Below are 17,240 nucleotides of genomic sequence, written 5' to 3'. Positions count from 1 at the left end.
GGCCGGCAGGAGGGGTTTTTTGAGGAGCTTCCTGGCAGCAGTCGGGTGCTTAGTGGGTTGCCGAGGGAGACCGTGAAACCTCCCTGAAATTAATAATAATAATAATGATGATGGCATTTGTTAAGCGCTTACTATGTGCAAAGCACTGTTCTAAGCGCTGGGGAGGATACAAGGTGGTCAGGTTGTCCCACGTGGGGCTCAGTCTTCACCCCCATTTTACAGATGAGGGAACTGAGCCAGACTTGCCCAAAGTCACACAGCTGCCAATTGGCAGAGGTGGGATTAGAACCCGTGACCTCTAACTCCCAAGCCCGTGGTCTTTCCACTGAGCCATGCTGCTTCTCGTGCTGTCCCATCCCCAAACTCTGCCCTGATCAAGCCTTTCCGGCTTTGAGACTGAACTGAACCGAAAGCAAGCCGTCCACCCTCCGAGCTGAGATGCAAGGCGTCTGCTCCCGAGCTGAGACCCAAAGACCCATCTCCCGCCACCCCCGCTGCCGCTCCTCGCGGCCCCTCCTCTCTCAAGGAATCGGTCGGCTTCCCCGACACTCCACACCTAACCGACAGCGCGACCCCACAGCCCTGGGCCGCCACCTGCCAACCGACGGGACGGAGGTCGACACGTCGATTCCCCAGACCCGGGCCCCGGCAGCAATAGTGGCTCCCTTCAGTCTTCCCAGCCGTCCCATCCAATAATCCGGGGTTCGCCGGCCACGCCTGGTCGTGCCCGCGGCCCCCTGGAAAACGTCTGCCATCCTCAGCACCTCTGGCTGATAACCTGGAGATGTGACTAAAGCCGGGGCCCTGCCCATCCGCCCTGAAGTCGGGGAGCGGGTGGGCAGCCATCCAGGCACTTCAAATATAGCAGGGAAAGCCGGCAGGTGGGCAGAGGGAGGTGGGGAGAGATCCACCCTCCGTTTGGGTTCTGAAGCCACGGGCCCCGCCTGGGAAGAATCACCATTTCCACTTTCTGCACAGGAAACAATTCATTCGTTAATGGTCGCCTGTCCCCCAGCACACGATACAAAGCACGGACCCGCCGCGCCCAGGTGGAGATCAATAAACAGTCCGCGGGGAAGCTGGCTGGCCTACAGTCCTCAAAGGAACTCCTCAATCCATAATCCTCAGGGGCATCGGCCGACCCACAGTCCGCCGGGGCATTGGCCAACCCACGATCCTCAGGGAAGGGGAGCTCGCCAATTCATAGTCCATGGAGGCGGCCGCCCAGACTCAGACCCGTCCAGAAAAGGCCTTGTAGCTCTCACAGGGGCGAGACGGGGAAGGTGACGGTGACCAAGTTGACGAAACCATCCTTCCTGGCCGGCCAGCAGCCAGTCCATCCCCATGCAGGCCCACCGTGTCCAGCCTGGGCCCAGGAGGGGAGGAAGGAGGGCTCCTGCTCCGGGCTCTCCCCCATCACACGTCGAAGTCCTGCAGGTCTCCCCAGCTGGGCCCGATTTTCACTTTCACCTTCAACCGCACCAAGAGCTTCACGGCGTTTTCCATTTCACTCTTGACGATCTGAGCCACCTGCCGGCCAACAGGTCGGGTGGGTCAGTCCCCTCCCGCAACGGAGCCCCCGGAGCCAGGCTGGCAAGGCTGCACCCCACAGGGCCACCCTGGGGGAAGCCGGGCCTGGAGGTCGGAGGGACCTTGCCATGGTAGAGGCCACGGGCTGCCACTCCACCTGGGAGGGGGGTCCCACCCTCCCTGGGTTCACCTCAGCAACCACCCTGGGGAATGGGCCCCGCCGAGTCCCCGACCCAGCCCAGAGGCTCCCGAGGGGTCCCGCTGGCATCACTTGTCCTGGTGGGTTCTCCCAGAGGCCCCTCCCGGGGCGCCCACCCCCATCCGCTACCTGAACGGCGTCCTCCTCGGCCACCTCGTAGAGGAGCTCATCATGCAGCTGGAGGATGAAGAAGCCGCCTCTGATGGGGCAGAGCCCTCCCGGGGCTCTCCTCTTCTCAGATCGTCCTAGCCAGGACACAGCCAGTCTCAGTCTCCACGCTCCCCCGGGATGTGGGATCGGCCGTCCGGCAACTCAGACCCACAGCCAACCTGGCCTTGCCTCTCCCTGGAAACCCCTCCCTGTCCCACCCCCAGCCCGGCAGACACACCTGTCCTGCCTCTTTGGAAGCCGCTGTCCCGGTGTCCGTGTGACCTGGCCGCAGAGGGCAGGGCCTCGAGCCGCCTCTGAATGTTGACGGTGGCGGTTTTGACGATATCGGCGGCTGAGCCCTGGACGGTGGTGTTGACGGCCTGGCGCTCAGCCTGTGGAGGACAGCCGCAGTCCCCCGCTTAGCCAGCTCGGGATGGTCACCCTGCCGCCTGGGGCCACCCGGTCAGCAGGCAAGAGGCCACTCACCCCTGTCCCATTCCCTGGGTGAGGAGCTTGGGAGATTCTCGGTTGGCACCCGGGTCGGACGGATGGAGCCGGGAGCCCAAGAGGCCGTCTGCCCGAGCCCGCAGGGGATCTCGCCCTCAAGCTCAGGTAGTGTGGACCACCTGGCCGGTGGCCGGGAAGGACGTGGTCTCTCACCTGCTTGGGCCGACTGTCCCTTGGGTCCTGCCCATCCACTCCCCTGACCCCGCCTGATCCTCTGCTCCCACCCATCTGGCGGGCCAACAGGTCCTCTGTGGCTACCCCGGGCCGGGCCCCTGCCCCCAACCTACGTGGGCTCTGCTGTAGGGGTTGACATCTCTGATTCCGGGCAAGTATCTGCGCCGCCCCAGGAGAGTCTGGACGAATCCATCCCTGCCGCAGCGCCTCACGGTGTCCTGCAAGAAACGCTGGACCCCTGCGAGTGCCCACAGGGCCGAGGCAACGGCCACCATCAGCCACTCTGTCCTTCCTCTCCCTTCAGCCCGGGGAGCGGATGGACTTAAATCCTGCAAGGGTTCAGGCTGCAATTCCCCAGAGGGCAGACACCCAGGGCTGGCACCCTCCTCTCCTGATGGCCGGTCTCGTGTCCTGGACACCTCTCTGCTCCATCCGTCACCCTAAGACCCTCGGCCCCTGCTCTTTGGTAGGCCTAAAAGGCTGGGATGTTCCCCAAGATAGAAAGTGGCCTGTGCCACTGCTGCAGAGTCCCGGGCCCCCGCACATGCTCCAGGATTCGGGCCCCCACCAGCCAGGGCCGGGCCTGGAGCTCCCACCTCCGGCTACCGCTGAGATCCCTGGGACTGAATCCTCCCACGGGTGGGAAAAGCAACCACTCCGACCGCAGCAGGGCCCCTGGACCAAAGGGGACATAGAAGGGCAGTGGAAAGGGAGATGGCAGGCCAGGCCATGCTCAGGCTGAAGGCCCGGGACAGTCGGCTAAGGCTCCGGACAGTGGGAGCCCAGAGGGCCTCTGGGGAGAACAGAGAAGAAGCGTGGCTCAGTTCAAATCCCCGCTCCACCAATTGTCAGCTGTGTGACTTGGGGCAAGTCACTTCACTTCCCTGTGCCTCAGTTACCTCATCTGGAAAATGGGAATGAAGGCTGTGAGCCCCATGTGGGACAACCTGATCACCCTGTATCCGCCCCAGCGCATAGAGCAGTGCTTGGCACATAGTAAGCGCTTAAGAAATACCAACATTATTATTATGTGGAGACCCCAATGGCGCAGCAGAGGTCCGAACAGCATTTCCCGAGCGGCCTGGGGCAGCGTGCTGGAAGAAGGGCTTGGGAAGCCGGGGTGGAGGCTAAGACCTGCCCCCCGCCAGGCCAGATTAGAAGCTGGCAGGAAGGGTCGGGGCGGTGAACGGGCAGACTGTGGCGGGAGTCGTCTCTGACCTGGGTACCGGCCTTTGAAGGTCTCCATGTAGCTGGCGGCGTCCCTCTCGGCTAGGCCCATCTGTTCTCCCAGGGCCTTGGCCCCCATCCCGTATATGATCCCATAGCAGATCTACGGAGACAGCCACCACACCCTGACGACGTTGGCATCCCGCTGCTACCCACTACGTCCGCTCCCACCTCGGGAGTCTGGTCTCATGCGCTCCACCCGGTGGCCCACAATGAGGGCAGTGCCCGCCGGCTGGCATACTGCACTCTCCCAAGCACTTTCAACAGTGCTCTGCACACAGTAAGCACTCAATAAATACGAATGAACGAACGAATTGGGGAGGGCCACGGAGTCCAGGGTCACCTGTTTGGCCTGCTGCCGCAGGCCCTCCCCAACAGAGGCCGCGTCCATGGCCTTCCACTCAGCTGCGACGCTCTTGAACACGTCTGCATCGCCGTTGAGGGCCTGGGCCAGGCGGCGGTCCCGGGCCAGGTGGGCCAGGACACGTAGCTCGAGCTGGGAGTAGTCGGCCGCCAGGACCAGTCCTCCTTCAGGACCCGGGGAACGGAGCGGCGTGGTTGGGGGGAGGAGTGGGTTGGCATCCCGGAAAGGTAAGCCCTCGGCGGTGCGCCCACGGGACCCACCCCACCTCCCAGGATCCCGGGGGAAGGGTGGCCGGAAGGGTGTCCCATGGAACCAAGCGGCATTTCCTGCACCTCCCTGGGGTCCCCCCGTCCCCATCCGAGTTGCTCCAGCCCAGTCGGGGAGTCGCTACTGCCCACGGGGAAGGCCCTGCCCTGGGAAGGGAGGCCACAGTGATCGGCCCGGGAGTCGGGACAGTAGTAGATCCAGGGACAGAGGACAGCAGTGGGGAGAGGAGAGAGAAGGTTAGGGGAAGGAGAAGGCCACAGCCCTTATCCCTTCTTTGGCTGGTTTTCTGGTCCTCCTCAAGCCTTGAACAGAAGTTCCTCTCACCCTACCCCACCCGCTGATGCAGCCTGGGGAATCCCACGGGATGGGGGCAGGCCACCGGATCCCAGCCCGGCAGCGGAGCCGCGTTGGTGCCCCTCCTCCCCTCTGATTGCGGCATGGAGCCCCGACATCCACCTCCAGCTCACTGACCCCAGACCCCAGACACCAGGACCCACTGGGCGCCCCTCACCTGGGAAAGGAACAAAAGCGTGCCTCATGCTGACAGAAAACGGCATCCCCCGGCTGGGGGTGCTCTCCTCCTCAGCCGCCACCCGCGGGCCGCCACCCAGGGGGCAGTTTCTCCGGCCTCTGTGGGGAGAAAATCCTTGACCCGATGTTCCTGACAGAGTTCAGGGTTCAATGTGAGAGCCCCGGGGGTGGGTGGAGGAAAGAAAAGAGAGGAGAAGGGGAGAGTCCCCTCTGCACCTCCTTCGGACATGTGTTCTAGGCTCCACGGATCCACCCAGGCCTGCCGCTCTACTCCCCGGACCGCAGCCCCCGATCGCTCCCATGGCAACCTGAACCCCAAGCCCCCTAAGGACCTTCCACCGATCGGTTCCGAAACGACGGAGACCCGGAGCCGCGGCTCGACCTGGCCCGGTGAGGCACACCCCTGCCGGGGGCCTGGGAGGGCGGGCTCTCTCCAACCAGGGTGGGCATCTCGATCTCAAAGTCTCTGGGCACGTTCTGAAGGTTGGGCTCCGTGAAGGAGATCCGGCCTGGAGGCGAGAGGGACCCGGAGGGAACTGAGGCCCGGCAAGGGCTCCCTCCACTCTCCTGCCTTTCCCAAAGAGTCCTCCCTCCACCAAGACAGCCAGCCAGAGGCTCTGGAGGCGGCACAGGGTGCGGAGACGCCATCCCAATGCCAACACCGCTGGGAAACAACCCAAGAGGCCTTATTGAAGGAACATCTCCTCCAGGAGGTCTTCCCCGACTAAGCCCTCCTTTCCTTTTCTCCTACTCCCTTCTGAGTCACCCTGACTTGCTCCCCTTATTTACCCCCCGCTCCCAGCCCCACACCACTTAGGACCATAGCTGTCATTTATTTATTTCTATTCATATATGTCTCCCTCCCTAGACTGTAAGCTCGTTGCGGGCAGGAAGCGTGTCTGTTATATTGTACTCTCCCAAGCAATTCAATGAGTCCAGTGCTCTGCACAAAGTAAGCGCTCAATAAATACAATCGATTGGCTGACTCCCAAGTGCTTTGTAAAGTTCTCTGAATCCAGAAGACAATAAATGCTGATTGATCATGTCTATTAACTCTATTATATTCTCCCAAGCACTTTGTACAGTGTCCTGCACACACTAAGCACTCAATCAGTCACAACTTCTCTGGGCCTCAGTTACCTCATCTGTAAAATGGGGATTAAGACTGTGAGCGCCACGTGGGACAACCTGATCACCTTGTAACCTCCCCAGCGCTTAGAACAGTGCTTTGCACATAGTAAGCACTTAATGCCATTATCATTATTATTATTATTATTACTACTACTAATAAACCTGATTGACTGACTGGCAGAGGTCAAGTTGGCCTTTAGCTTCCTGGCAGAGCTAAGTCCAAGGAGCCACAATATTGGCCCGGAGCCTCCAGAGCCGGGCGGGACGGAGACCAGCGCTGGCTCGTTACCGGTGGCGGTGTGCGTCTGCGCCGTGGGGTAGATCCTCTCCATGCCCAGGCCGGGGCTGAGGCACTTCTCCCGCTGCAGGGGGAACACCACTTTGGTCAGCGCGTTGGTGATCCTCCGCCACTCCAGGATCAGGCCCGGGAGCGGGTGAAGGGCCTGCAGCCTCTCCAACACATCCTGCCAAGAGGACACAAGGGAGCCGGGCTGACCTCACACTCTTTGCCCCCGGGCACTGGCGTCACGCTAGGCCGGACCGGCCTGCCCCACGGCTGCCGGTGGGGGTGGCAGCCATGTCACGGAGTCACCGGCACCTCCCGGGCGTGGAGTCCAGGAGTGTTGTTTAATTGTCCCCCCGCCGCCGGATCTCTTCCTTCCCCTGGTCACGCTGGACCCCAGAATCAGTGGGAAATGACAGTCTCTACAGAAAGGCTCTCCAAGCCCCCGGACCCTCCCCCTACCAGTAACCTCTCCCAGCACGACAGAGACGCTCTAATGCCATGCTGGGCCATCAGATCGTGTGAGTCGGCAAAGGAAGTAACAGTCTAGAGGTTCTCAGAGTTGTCCCACTAGACTGTAAGCTCCTTGTGGGCAGGGTACATGACTACCGGCTCCATTATGTTACCCTGTCCCAAGCGCTTAGTACAGTGCTCTATACACAGCAAGCACTCAATAAATACTACTGAGGTTCTAGGGATGCTGCCTGTCGACAGATAACCACTGTCGGGCCCCAACCAGGTCCAGTCCAGAAGCAATAATTACATCCAGGATTGCAGTCTTGGAACAGCTGGCCTCCCCTTCCTCCCTCCCCGGACTGCTTGTCCCGCAAGCTCTCCTCGGCAGCCAGCCAGGCCTGTAGGTAGCCGGCGGTGTGGAGAAATACCTGGCGGGCCTACCTTGGTGGTGCTAAATTGCTGGCCCAGCTTTCCTGCGCGGCCACCGGCCGCCGGTCGCCTGGTGGAGCCCAGGGTCTTCTTGTTGCCTGGAAGCCTGGCGTCTCCATTTGGGGGCAGCTTCAGTTCTAAGAACAAGACCTGCAGGACCCCCCCCCCGCCCACTGCCCTCTCAGAGATGCGCACGTCAACTCCACCGCCCCGCCTCTGGATCCGGCTCCCCTGCACAGAGACACCCTCCCCTCTGGTCCAGCCTGGTGGGGCAGTGGCCGAGGGATTGGAACAGCCTGCCGTCTCCCGTCCCTCTGCCCGCCCCCCGAGATGGCAGGTGGCTGGTGCGGGGTGGTTTGGGTGTGTGGGGGGGCGGGGGAGGAGAGGAAGGAAGGGGAGGAGGGGAAGAGAGGAGGAAAGATGGGGAGGACGGGGAAGAGAGAAATTTCACTGCCATTGGCCCTTTGGCACCTCCCCCCCGAGGTGGCACTGGGGCACGGGTGGCTATTCGGGTCAGCTGGCGAGGCCAGCCTCCTGCCGCTACCCCCTGCCCGCAGATCACCTCCAGCCCCAGGGAAGTCCCCGCCCCAGCTGCTCCTCCCAATTTTGCAGGGACTGGAAAACGGGCCCGCTGATTCTCCTCTCTTCCGCTTTTCAGAAATTGTACAGCCTTCCCTCTGTTTGCTCTCCCAAAGAACAATTTCTGAGTTTTCCAACTACTCAAAACCCCAATAAGCCAGATGCCCTGAAGCAAGGAGACAGGAGTCTCGGGACCGCGGAGAGATGGTGGTGAGGCTGGGATGGGGGCATCGGTGTGGGGTGGGAAATATGATCCTGTTTTTCAGGACACAGCTCTCGCATCTCGGTCGCTGGGTGGTGGATTTGAAAACCACCAAGATGATCAACCTTGCTTAGAAGAGGTCATCGCTCTCTCCCACCTAGCTGCCCACCCGTCCACCCGGCCAAGCTACCCCTCCGGCCCACCCCGCCTCCACCGACCCACCTGAGCGACGTCATCGGGGCAGGTGAGGGAGAAGGTGTGGCCGGCCAGTTGGTAGGCCCGGGCCTCGATGGAGTCCAGCTTGGCTTGCATGACCTGCTTCTGGGACTCACATTCTGCTGTGCTGAAGCCAATCCCGTTGAGCTCCAGCAGGGCCAGGCAGTAGTGTGTGGGCATCTCCACTTGGCTGAAAACTCCTGAAAGGACCGGAGGCAGCGAAACAATCCTGAGCCTTTGGCCCCCCCGGCTACCGGGGTGCAGGGTTTAGAGATGCCCAGAGTGCCCTTCTGGAGCCCCCTTGATGGGGCTAAAACAACAACAACAATAGTAACAATAATAATGTGTGGTATTTCTTAAGCGCTTATTACGTGCCAGGCACTTAACTCAGCACTGGGGTAGATTCAAGGTAATTGGATGGGACACAGTTCCTTGTCCCACATGGGGCTCACAGTCTTCATCCCCATTTTGCAGATGAGAGAACTGAGGCACAGAGAAGTTAGGTGACTGGCCCAAGGTCACACTGCAGACAAGGGGCGGAGTCAGAATTAGAACCCAGGTCCTTCTGCCTCCCGGCTCAGGCTCTAACCACTTGGCTGCTTCTTCTATGTTGAGAACCGAATGGACAACAGCAGAGAGCAAGTACCCTGGAGACACTGAAAGGACATTTTCACCCCATTTTCACCCCCAACTCCAAAGGTATTTATTGAACACTTAAGTTACAAACAATAATAAATGTGGTATTTGTTAATTGCTTACTATTTTCCAGGCCCGTGCTAAGCATTGGGGTAGATACGAGCTAATTGGGTTGGACACGGTCCCTCATGGGGCTCACAGTCTTCATCCCCATTTTCCAGATGGGGCCAGGCTGCTTCCCTGCACTTCTTGTGTGCAGAGTATTGTATTAAAAATAACTGTAGTATTTGTTAAGTGCTTACTACATGTCAGGTGCTATACTAAGCGCTGAGGTGGATCCAAGAAAAATCGGGTTGGACACGGTCCATATCCCAACATGGGGCTCGCAGCCTTAATCCCCATTTTAAAGATGAGGTCACTGAGTCGCTAAGAAGTGAAGTGACTTGTCCAAGGTCACTCAGCACACACTGGGGCGAATACAACAGAGTTGGTAGATACTGAATGTGCCCAGAAGAAGCGTACAGTCTACAGTGGGAGATGGGCAATAAAATAAATTACCCAAGCCCCGGCTTCATCTTCTGGCTATCGGCCTAGGGCCCGAGAGCCCCCGACTCGCTCGCTCCCAGTGTGAAGCCAGGCTAGGGTGCAGGGGGCTTGGGGGGGATAGGGGGTACACTTCAGATCTCTGCTTGGCATGACTGGGCTGCCCACTCTCAGATCGACCGGAGTTGGGGACCGGAGCCTGGCCAGACCACTCAGTATGGTGGTCCTCTGCCCACAGCAGGCGCTCAATAAACACCCCTGACTAACTACTAAAACCCTACACCCTCCTTGCCTCGGTAGGTCGGCGAAGAGAGGCTGGAGGGGAGTAGAAGGTGGAGAAACCATGAGCGGTATCTCCCCCGGGGTTGTGGAGAGAGCCACGAGCCCCAGGGGGCTACTGGGCCCCATGCCTCTAAGAAAACTGGCCAAACTGGAGTCGGGGCCCAGCCTGGTCACCAGCCCCTGGGCCTGAGCAGCAGGACAAACTCCCAAATCAGGAGATAGGTCTGGGAGCCCAGGGCTCCACAGCAGGGAGGCAGGAAGCAGAGAAGGGTGGGATAACTTGCTCTTCTCCAGTAGCTGGCTGTTTTACAAAAACACACAAAACACACACACACACACACACACACACACACACACACACACAGAGAGAAACTCACACTTCTCCCACCACACCCCCTCACCTTGTAGGTTTTCTTTGTGCAGCAGGCAGTTGAGTTGCTCCATCGCCGCGAAGACAAGAACAGCCTCGACGGCTGCCCGGTAGCGTCCTGAGTGGTGGGCGCTGGCCCTCAGCCCGAGGCTCTGGACCCCCGGGCCGGACTCTATGCCATCCAGCAGGGGCAGCTCGTGGGGGAGGAAGCTGGTGACGATGCCGTGCAGGGTCCGTTCCACGGAGCCCGGGTCCAGGAGCCAGCAGGCCACCTGCGAGGAAGGGACGGACACAGGGTGGCTTGGATCCCAATGCGGGATAACGCTGCCCTCCTGGTTGAGCCTTCCCGCCACCACCCCCAGGGCCCTTTCGGCTGGAGAGCAAGCGAGGTGGTCCTGGCGTAGGGATGAGCAACTCCAAGCCCGCAGCCCTGGCAACCCCTCCCTCGTACCATGCCTGCCCGCAGGCATGGAGATCCCCGGGCAATGCAGGGGTCACGCTCTGAACTGCCCCGTTCCCAGGACAGTGGCTTCTCTGCCTCAGCTGGCTGAGGCGGAGGGTCAGAGTGGAGAGAGAAAAGTCCAAGACTCCTGTCAAGTCTCGGCCAATGAGGCGGATCGGCTGTGGCCAAGGTACCCGGGATACCCGGTGGTTCCAAAGGGTTACCTCAGCTGATCGGTACATTTTCCACCGACACGAGCTCGCCACCTGATTGGTTTTAACCCCCACAGAAACCGGCCACCAAATCCTGACTGTTTCTCCTGTACTACGTTTCCGGGACCCACCCCGTCCTCTCCATCCAAACCATCACCACGCCGGTCCAGGCCCTTGTCGCATCCCAGCTGCATCAGCCTCCTCACCAGCCACCCTGCCTCCGGCCTCTCCTCTCCCCTGGCTGCACTTCACTCTACCACCCGGATCATTCACCTACAAAGTCCTCTGCACATGTCCCCACTCCTCAAATACTTCCAATGGTTGTCCATTCCTCTCCACAGAAATCCCAGACCATCTCCTTTAAGGCACTCAATCAGCTCTCCACTGCTTAGCCTCACTCCTCTCATTACAACGCAGCTCTCGACATTCGCTCGTCTCAAGCCGACCTACTCAACGTGCCTCATTCTCGTCCCTCCTGCTTCTCACTCCACCCTCACATCCTTCCCTTCTCTCCTGCTTCAGTTCCCACAGACTGCCACTCTCTCCACCTTCCAAGCCCTCCTGGCATCACATCTCTAGAATCCACTTTTAGCCAATCCTATCGAGAAATGATACCAATGCCTGCCAATCCCGTCCCCTAGGCCGTACCCCTTGGGAACACCTCCACTCTCCCAGGCTTTTAGAACAGCGTTTCACACACAGAAGCCGCTCAGTAAATACTATCGACTGACAGTTTAGATCACGTCCTGCTCCCCCCAAAAGCACCTTTGCCCGGGGTGGAAATGGCCACGGCTGCATCTCCTAGTCACTCACTCTGCCTCTCTCGAGTTCAATTTCTCCAGCTGTGCAGTTCTGACTCTCCCAGGGGACTCCCACAGGGTCTTCAGGCTGTGTCTGGTCCACGAGCTCCTTTTGGCCTGGGATCGCGTCTACCGCCTCAAATGAGTTGTACTTTCCCGAGAGCTTAGCGCAGTGCTCCGTGCACAATATGCACTCATTAGATACCACTCCTCAATTGATCAGATCAGATAGGAATGACCCTCGATGGGGTGAACTCAGCCTCCCCAACAGGATAAACCCCCATGTTCTCACTGCCTGCTGGGAACTGGTCTGGAAACATTTCTGAGAAGAGGCCGGCATTCGGGCAGCAGCCGGGGAGAAAAGCGCCACCGGCCCCGGACATCTGCTTCCGACTTCGGGAGAAATAGGAAGACCTTCTACGGCACCAAGTCGTTCCGACCCGAACCCCGCAACAGGCGATCCCGTGAGGCGGGAGTGGTGTCATCCCCTCAAGGAAGAGCTTAAGGGAGGCTTGAAACCTTTGGGTCCTCGAAGCTGCCGGCCAGGGAGATGCCACAGGCCCCAAGCAGGGTTTTGTAGTGCGGGATGAAATTGTACACGACCAGTGAGCGCTGTCCCTCGGGCTCTTGCTGCAAGCAGGATCGGAGGTGATGCAGCCTCTCTTCCACTGTTAGGCGTGGGTCCAGAGAAGGTGGTGCCAAGCTGGCACTGATGTCTAAAAAGTTGGGGGGGAAGGGAGGGAAATTGATTAAATTCATTTGGAAGGAGAGAGCGGCTGCGCCCTCAAAGAATCTCGGAGACCAATGACAGCAAAGTTTGTTGAGACTGGAAGCCCTGGGATGGGGGCGGTTTCTCAATCTCATACGGTGTATCGAACAATAATAATATTAATTATGAAATTTGTCATGCACTTACTATGTGCCAGGCACTGTATTAAACAAGCGCTGGGGTGGGTAAAAACCAATTGGTTGGACATACCCCCTGTCCTGCATAGGGCTCACAGTCTTTTTACTGATGAGGGAACTACAGAGAAGTGAAGTGACCTGCTCAAGGCCACAAAGCAGACAAGTAACGGAACAGGGATTAGAACCCATGACCTTTAGACTCCCAGGAACGTGCTCTAGCTGCTTCACCATGCTGCTTCCCCTAAAGTTTGGGTGTCCTGGGAATTGAACCCAGGGCCTCACACATGCGAAGCACGCACTCTACTGCTGAGCTACAAGAAGAAGAAGTGGGCCCTGTTAGACGTTCCAGGAAACCCCAGTGGGAAGCTTGAGACCAGGGATGGAAGGGAGCAGTGCGGAACCCCCTGACCTCCTGTGTACCGGAAGCCCACGGGGCCCGGGCCCCGGGCCAGCCCACCGGACTCCACTGAGATCCCGACGGGCCAGGCTGGCCTTCTTTCCACAGGGTCCATCGCTCAGCCAACATTCCAATCTGGGAAGTTCTGCAATTTCCCTTTTCCTCTGCCACCTTCTCCGAAGACCCAAGACTCCGTGCAAGCCTTTGCCAACGAGCCACCAGCCAGCTGTCCATCCACCCGACCACTTGTTCTCACCCCCGAGTGAGAGTAGGAAAGGATGACCCGGTGCTCTCCGCTTCAGGCCGGCCACGCCTGCTTACCAGAATGACTCTGTTCCCGCTGCAGTGACAAATAGTAGGCATCTTTTCCGCCCCAGCAGACAGCCAGGCCGACCACCGAGACGCCCTCGGACCCCTTGACTGGAAACCCGTCGTCGGTGATCGGGATGGGCCACGAGGACCTTTCTAATAGAACGGAAGAGGAAACCAGTGAGGGATGAAAGCTCAGGAGAGTGAGAGATGTGGAGGGGATGGGGAAGAGGACCATCGCCTACCTTCCTTTAGCTGGCCCCCGATCGTGGATCTGGGAGGCTTGGGCCGACCGATCTTTTCACAAGCCACCGAGATGGCAAATCTCCTCTGGCCCTGCCACTCTTGGATAAATGTTTGAAAGAGAGTCCTGTCGCTGGCCACATCAATGATGGTCAGGCTCTCGGCGCTGCCCGGGACCGAGGAGGAGAGCCAAGCATCCCGGGATGGATGAGGCGGAAGGCCGAGGTCCTCAGCAGAGACTTCGCTAGCCCTCGGATTGACGTGCTGGTCTTGGAGCTCTGGGGCCGAGCCGGAAGTGGCTGCGCTTTGCGGTAGGAAATGCCGGTCTCCATCTTGGCCCAGAATCTCCTGGGTTTTGTTGGGCTTCCCACAGGACATGCCCAGGGAGCTTGGAAGGACAGGCATAGCAGCAGTGGGTGTTGGCGGGATCAGTCCGAGGCCCCCGTCGAGATGGGGATCGGGTGCCCCAAGGCCTCCCTCGTCTTTCGGAGGAGATCCAGTCTGACTGAGCAACGCCGGAGTCCCTGCCCGACGGTCCGACCTTTCCCGCTTGGATCGTGAACCGACTTCAGGGGACGCTGACCCTCTATGCGGATGATCGGGTACCACGGCTGAACCAGTCTCCTTCCGGCTCCTGAAGTGTGCCGGCTCCTCTTCCCCTCCGTGCACACCTGAACCTGTCCCGTTTGGCTGGACGCCTTCTGGGGCGCAGGGACAATTATCTAAAAGGCCCTGTAGTCCCGGGCTCAAATCAAATGTCTGCGACCACAGCCCGGGGCTTTCACCCTCTTCCTTAGGGACTTCAGCTCCTAGAGATGCTCCACCTGGCCCACGTCTGCCCACAACAGAGTGGCGGCCATTGTCCTTCTCAACGTCCGATGGCTCCCTGGGCTCCGCTCCCTCAGAAGGTGAGGTGGGGTCCCGCGCCTGTGGGCTGGGAGCCGGGTCCCCGGGAATCAGGACTTCAGCCATCTGGAGGGAGTCCAGTTCTGAGAACCCAATGGTCTTGTCGTTGAAGAGGGCCAGCTGGGGCTCGATCGTAGGCGAATGGCCAACGGTCGCCCTCCTCGACGGCTCCCGGCGCACAGGGCACGGGTGGTCAGTGCCCTGGTCTGGTGGGATCCCCAGGGGGAGGGGTTCGGTCGCCTGCGGGTCACAAGTGTGCTCTGCTTGGTTTCCGGGAAGGTCACTGTCGAAACTGTCAAACAATAAACTGCTGCTGAGATTCAGGCTGCTTTCAGAGACGGACCGGGCCTCGGGTACGCTGGACGGGGTCAGCTGGAGGGGTCTCGTTGCGGGGGTTGGGGAGAGGCTCTCCGCTTTGGACTCTGGAGTTTGAAAACCCTGAAGAAAGCGAGTGAGTTGGGAGTCGGTGACCGACACCTCGTTTCCTTCTCTGCCGCCGGGTGCAGCGTCCCTGGGCTGCTCTGGGGGCCTGGACCAGAGACCTGCCGGGCTCAGGACGCTGCTGCTGCCGGGGGCGTTGGCGGTTTTCTTCCCGGCATTCGCAGATGCGTGATTCAGGTGCCCTGAGGCAACGTCCTCGTTTTGGAAAGCACCGGTCCGGCTGACGTTCCCGCTTCCCCTCCGGGCCGGGCCCTCGGTCTCCCGTTGGCCGGGGCTTTCGGCCGTCGGCTGCTGCTGAATGATTTTCTCAGTCTGGGTGTCCAGCTGGAAACTATCTTCAAAATCCCCAGGCCCGACATCCGGGTCTGCAGGCCATTGGGGTTTCAACTGGGTCGCGACACAGACGCCTGCTCTACCAGCCCTCTGAGAGGCGCCTGTAAGTCCACCCCCATCCTGGACCGGTTCTCCCCGGGGCTTGGCCGTCCTACCTCCATTTCCCTCCACATCCAGAAAATCCAGGGAGGTAACGGTGGGACCAGGGATGCTTGGCCTCCCACGCTTCCAGTGGCGATCGTGCCCGCTTTCCGAGACAACGACTGCATCATTCTTGTGCGACGCTCTGGGCTCTGCTTGCGTGGTGGCACTCTTGCCAGGACAGCCTCTCCCGGATGGGGTTCCGCTGCACTCCGGGGTCCTGGTCTTTCTCCCCAAAATAGGGCTCACCAGCTGGTGGAGCAACGCTCCTGCCGGGGGCACCACGCCCCCGTTAACGCCACCTCCAGGCCCTCGCTGCGCCCGTCGGTTCCAGGCTCGCCTGGCTTGAGATTCCGGGGTGCCCCAAGGCTTCTTCTCGGTACCTGGCCTTTCAACGGGACCCTCCAAACTGGTCCCCTCAGCGGGTGGAGGGTGCGATGATTTGTTCACATCTCGCTGGGATGGGTTGGGAGCAGGGAACCCGGATCCTAAAACGTCCACTGTCTTTCCGCCAGAGGAGAGGGGTTCTCTCCGACCATCGCCGCCGGGTTCCCATGTCCCGGAGTCTCCCGGAAGCAAGCGACGTCGCTTGCACCTCCCAGTTTTGTCTTCGGGATGGTTTGCTGCCGCACTCTGAGCTCCAAATTTCGGGGTATCTGGCAGGCTTTCTGAAGTGGGGCTAAGAGCCGGTGTCGTCCCATTTTCTAGAGAGCGCACTCGATCCCTCCTCCGGGAGCCGGGCCGGCCTTTGGGCACCCGAGTGTTGCCCTTCCCTGGGCCCGAGTCCAAAGTCGTCCGCTTTTTTGCCCTGGGCAGCCAGGCTGCAGCGCTTTGGTCTCCTGGTGTGGACTGATGTCGTGGGACACTCTCCGTTGGGATTCCGCAGCCGGAAGTCCGAGGAGCAGGACGCTCCTGGTTCTCTTTACCAGACTCTGGCATGGCCCTCGGCGGACTCTTGACCGGACAAGCACTCGGCTGGTCTCCCTTATCCTTCCCCTTAGGGGCCCCGGACCTTTGAAATGACCGCTTGGCACTCTGCCTCAACTCCTGGTCCTCCGCCTCCGAGTCGCTGCAGGCCCCTGCTCCAGGTTCCGGCTTCAGGAGAGAATCCGGAGTCCAGCGGACGCCCATTCCGGCCAGGTCCTGCTGCAGAATGGCCGTGGCCTCCTCCACGACGAGCACTGCCGCCTCTCTCTCCGTCAGCCCTTTCCTCCCGGACACCCAAATGGTGCGCTTATGCCGACGCTCCTCGGCCGCCTCCTCTTCTTCGTCCACCGCCCGGCGGGTGCTAGCCGGGAGGGACAGGAGGAATTAAGCAAACTAAGCTCACGGGACCCAGCGTGGGGTGAGGAGGGGGAAGGAACTCCCTGGAAGATTAGGGAAAAGGGGCCACCCCACACTGCCTCCCACGGTTCCAAGATGTACCTGGGCCGCCACAGGCCACAGGAGACCCAAGCTGGACCACCTGATGTCGGCGGCCCCCCAGCAAGGCAAATGCTAGGAAAAGCAATAACGACGTCGACGGAAAGCTGACCGGCAGCGGCCCGTTCCCCAGGGCGGACCTGAAATCGTGGTGGAAGTTGGGCGCGGCCTGTGCGATTTTATCCGCGGGGGCGAGTTCGCCGGGCGGAAGGAGTTTGTGGCCGGAAGGGTGGTCAAGCAGGTGAGTGGGCTATGGTGGGAGGTGGTGGCATCGTCCCCTTAAACTCTGGCCAATTCTCTGGGGCCTAGACCACATTCGAGCAAATCAGGCCCGGCAGGGTGGGACCGGGTCCAGGCCGTTTCCCGGCTGGCCCTCAGGTTCCAACAAAGGCTTCAAGCATTCACGTAGAAGATCCAAACCGTCAGAGACAAGTATTCCCATCTGAATGCCAGGAGGATTTGGAATTTTTCCCCAAGAGAGAGTCCTGCGATTCCAAGCTGCTTTGTGGACTTTCATTAAGCGGCCAGTTCTCTAGACTGTCAGCTCACTGTGGGCGGGGAATGCATCTACCAACTCTGTTCTACTGTACTCTCCCAAGCGCTTAGTACAGT

The 17,240-nt window shown here is 60.0% G+C and overlaps 1 protein-coding gene across 1 annotated transcript in view; it reads right to left on the bottom strand.

Annotated features, from left to right (window-relative positions):
• Positions 1-971: 971 nt before the first annotated feature.
• Positions 972-17,240, bottom strand: part of POLQ (DNA polymerase theta) — a 34,612-nt gene continuing 18,343 nt past the window's right edge. The window contains exons 16-30 of the mRNA XM_038757847.1: positions 13,388-16,494; positions 13,155-13,298; positions 12,050-12,246; positions 10,108-10,348; positions 8,252-8,445; positions 7,261-7,398; positions 6,370-6,544; positions 5,332-5,458; positions 4,930-5,048; positions 4,131-4,315; positions 3,779-3,890; positions 2,674-2,798; positions 2,118-2,271; positions 1,859-1,974; positions 972-1,530 (exon numbers count right to left, since the gene is read on the bottom strand). Coding sequence (XP_038613775.1) covers positions 1,417-1,530; positions 1,859-1,974; positions 2,118-2,271; positions 2,674-2,798; positions 3,779-3,890; positions 4,131-4,315; positions 4,930-5,048; positions 5,332-5,458; positions 6,370-6,544; positions 7,261-7,398; positions 8,252-8,445; positions 10,108-10,348; positions 12,050-12,246; positions 13,155-13,298; positions 13,388-16,494 — 5,248 coding nt within the window. The 3' untranslated portion in view covers positions 972-1,416. The remainder of the gene's footprint in view (positions 1,531-1,858; positions 1,975-2,117; positions 2,272-2,673; positions 2,799-3,778; positions 3,891-4,130; positions 4,316-4,929; positions 5,049-5,331; positions 5,459-6,369; positions 6,545-7,260; positions 7,399-8,251; positions 8,446-10,107; positions 10,349-12,049; positions 12,247-13,154; positions 13,299-13,387; positions 16,495-17,240) is intronic.

The sequence above is a fragment of the Tachyglossus aculeatus genome, chromosome 16 (genome assembly GCF_015852505.1).
Source record: "Tachyglossus aculeatus isolate mTacAcu1 chromosome 16, mTacAcu1.pri, whole genome shotgun sequence".
NCBI lineage: Eukaryota > Metazoa > Chordata > Mammalia > Monotremata > Tachyglossidae > Tachyglossus > Tachyglossus aculeatus.
The sequence above is the reverse complement of the archived record's forward strand: the minus strand, read 5'-3'. Positions and strand labels throughout refer to the sequence as shown.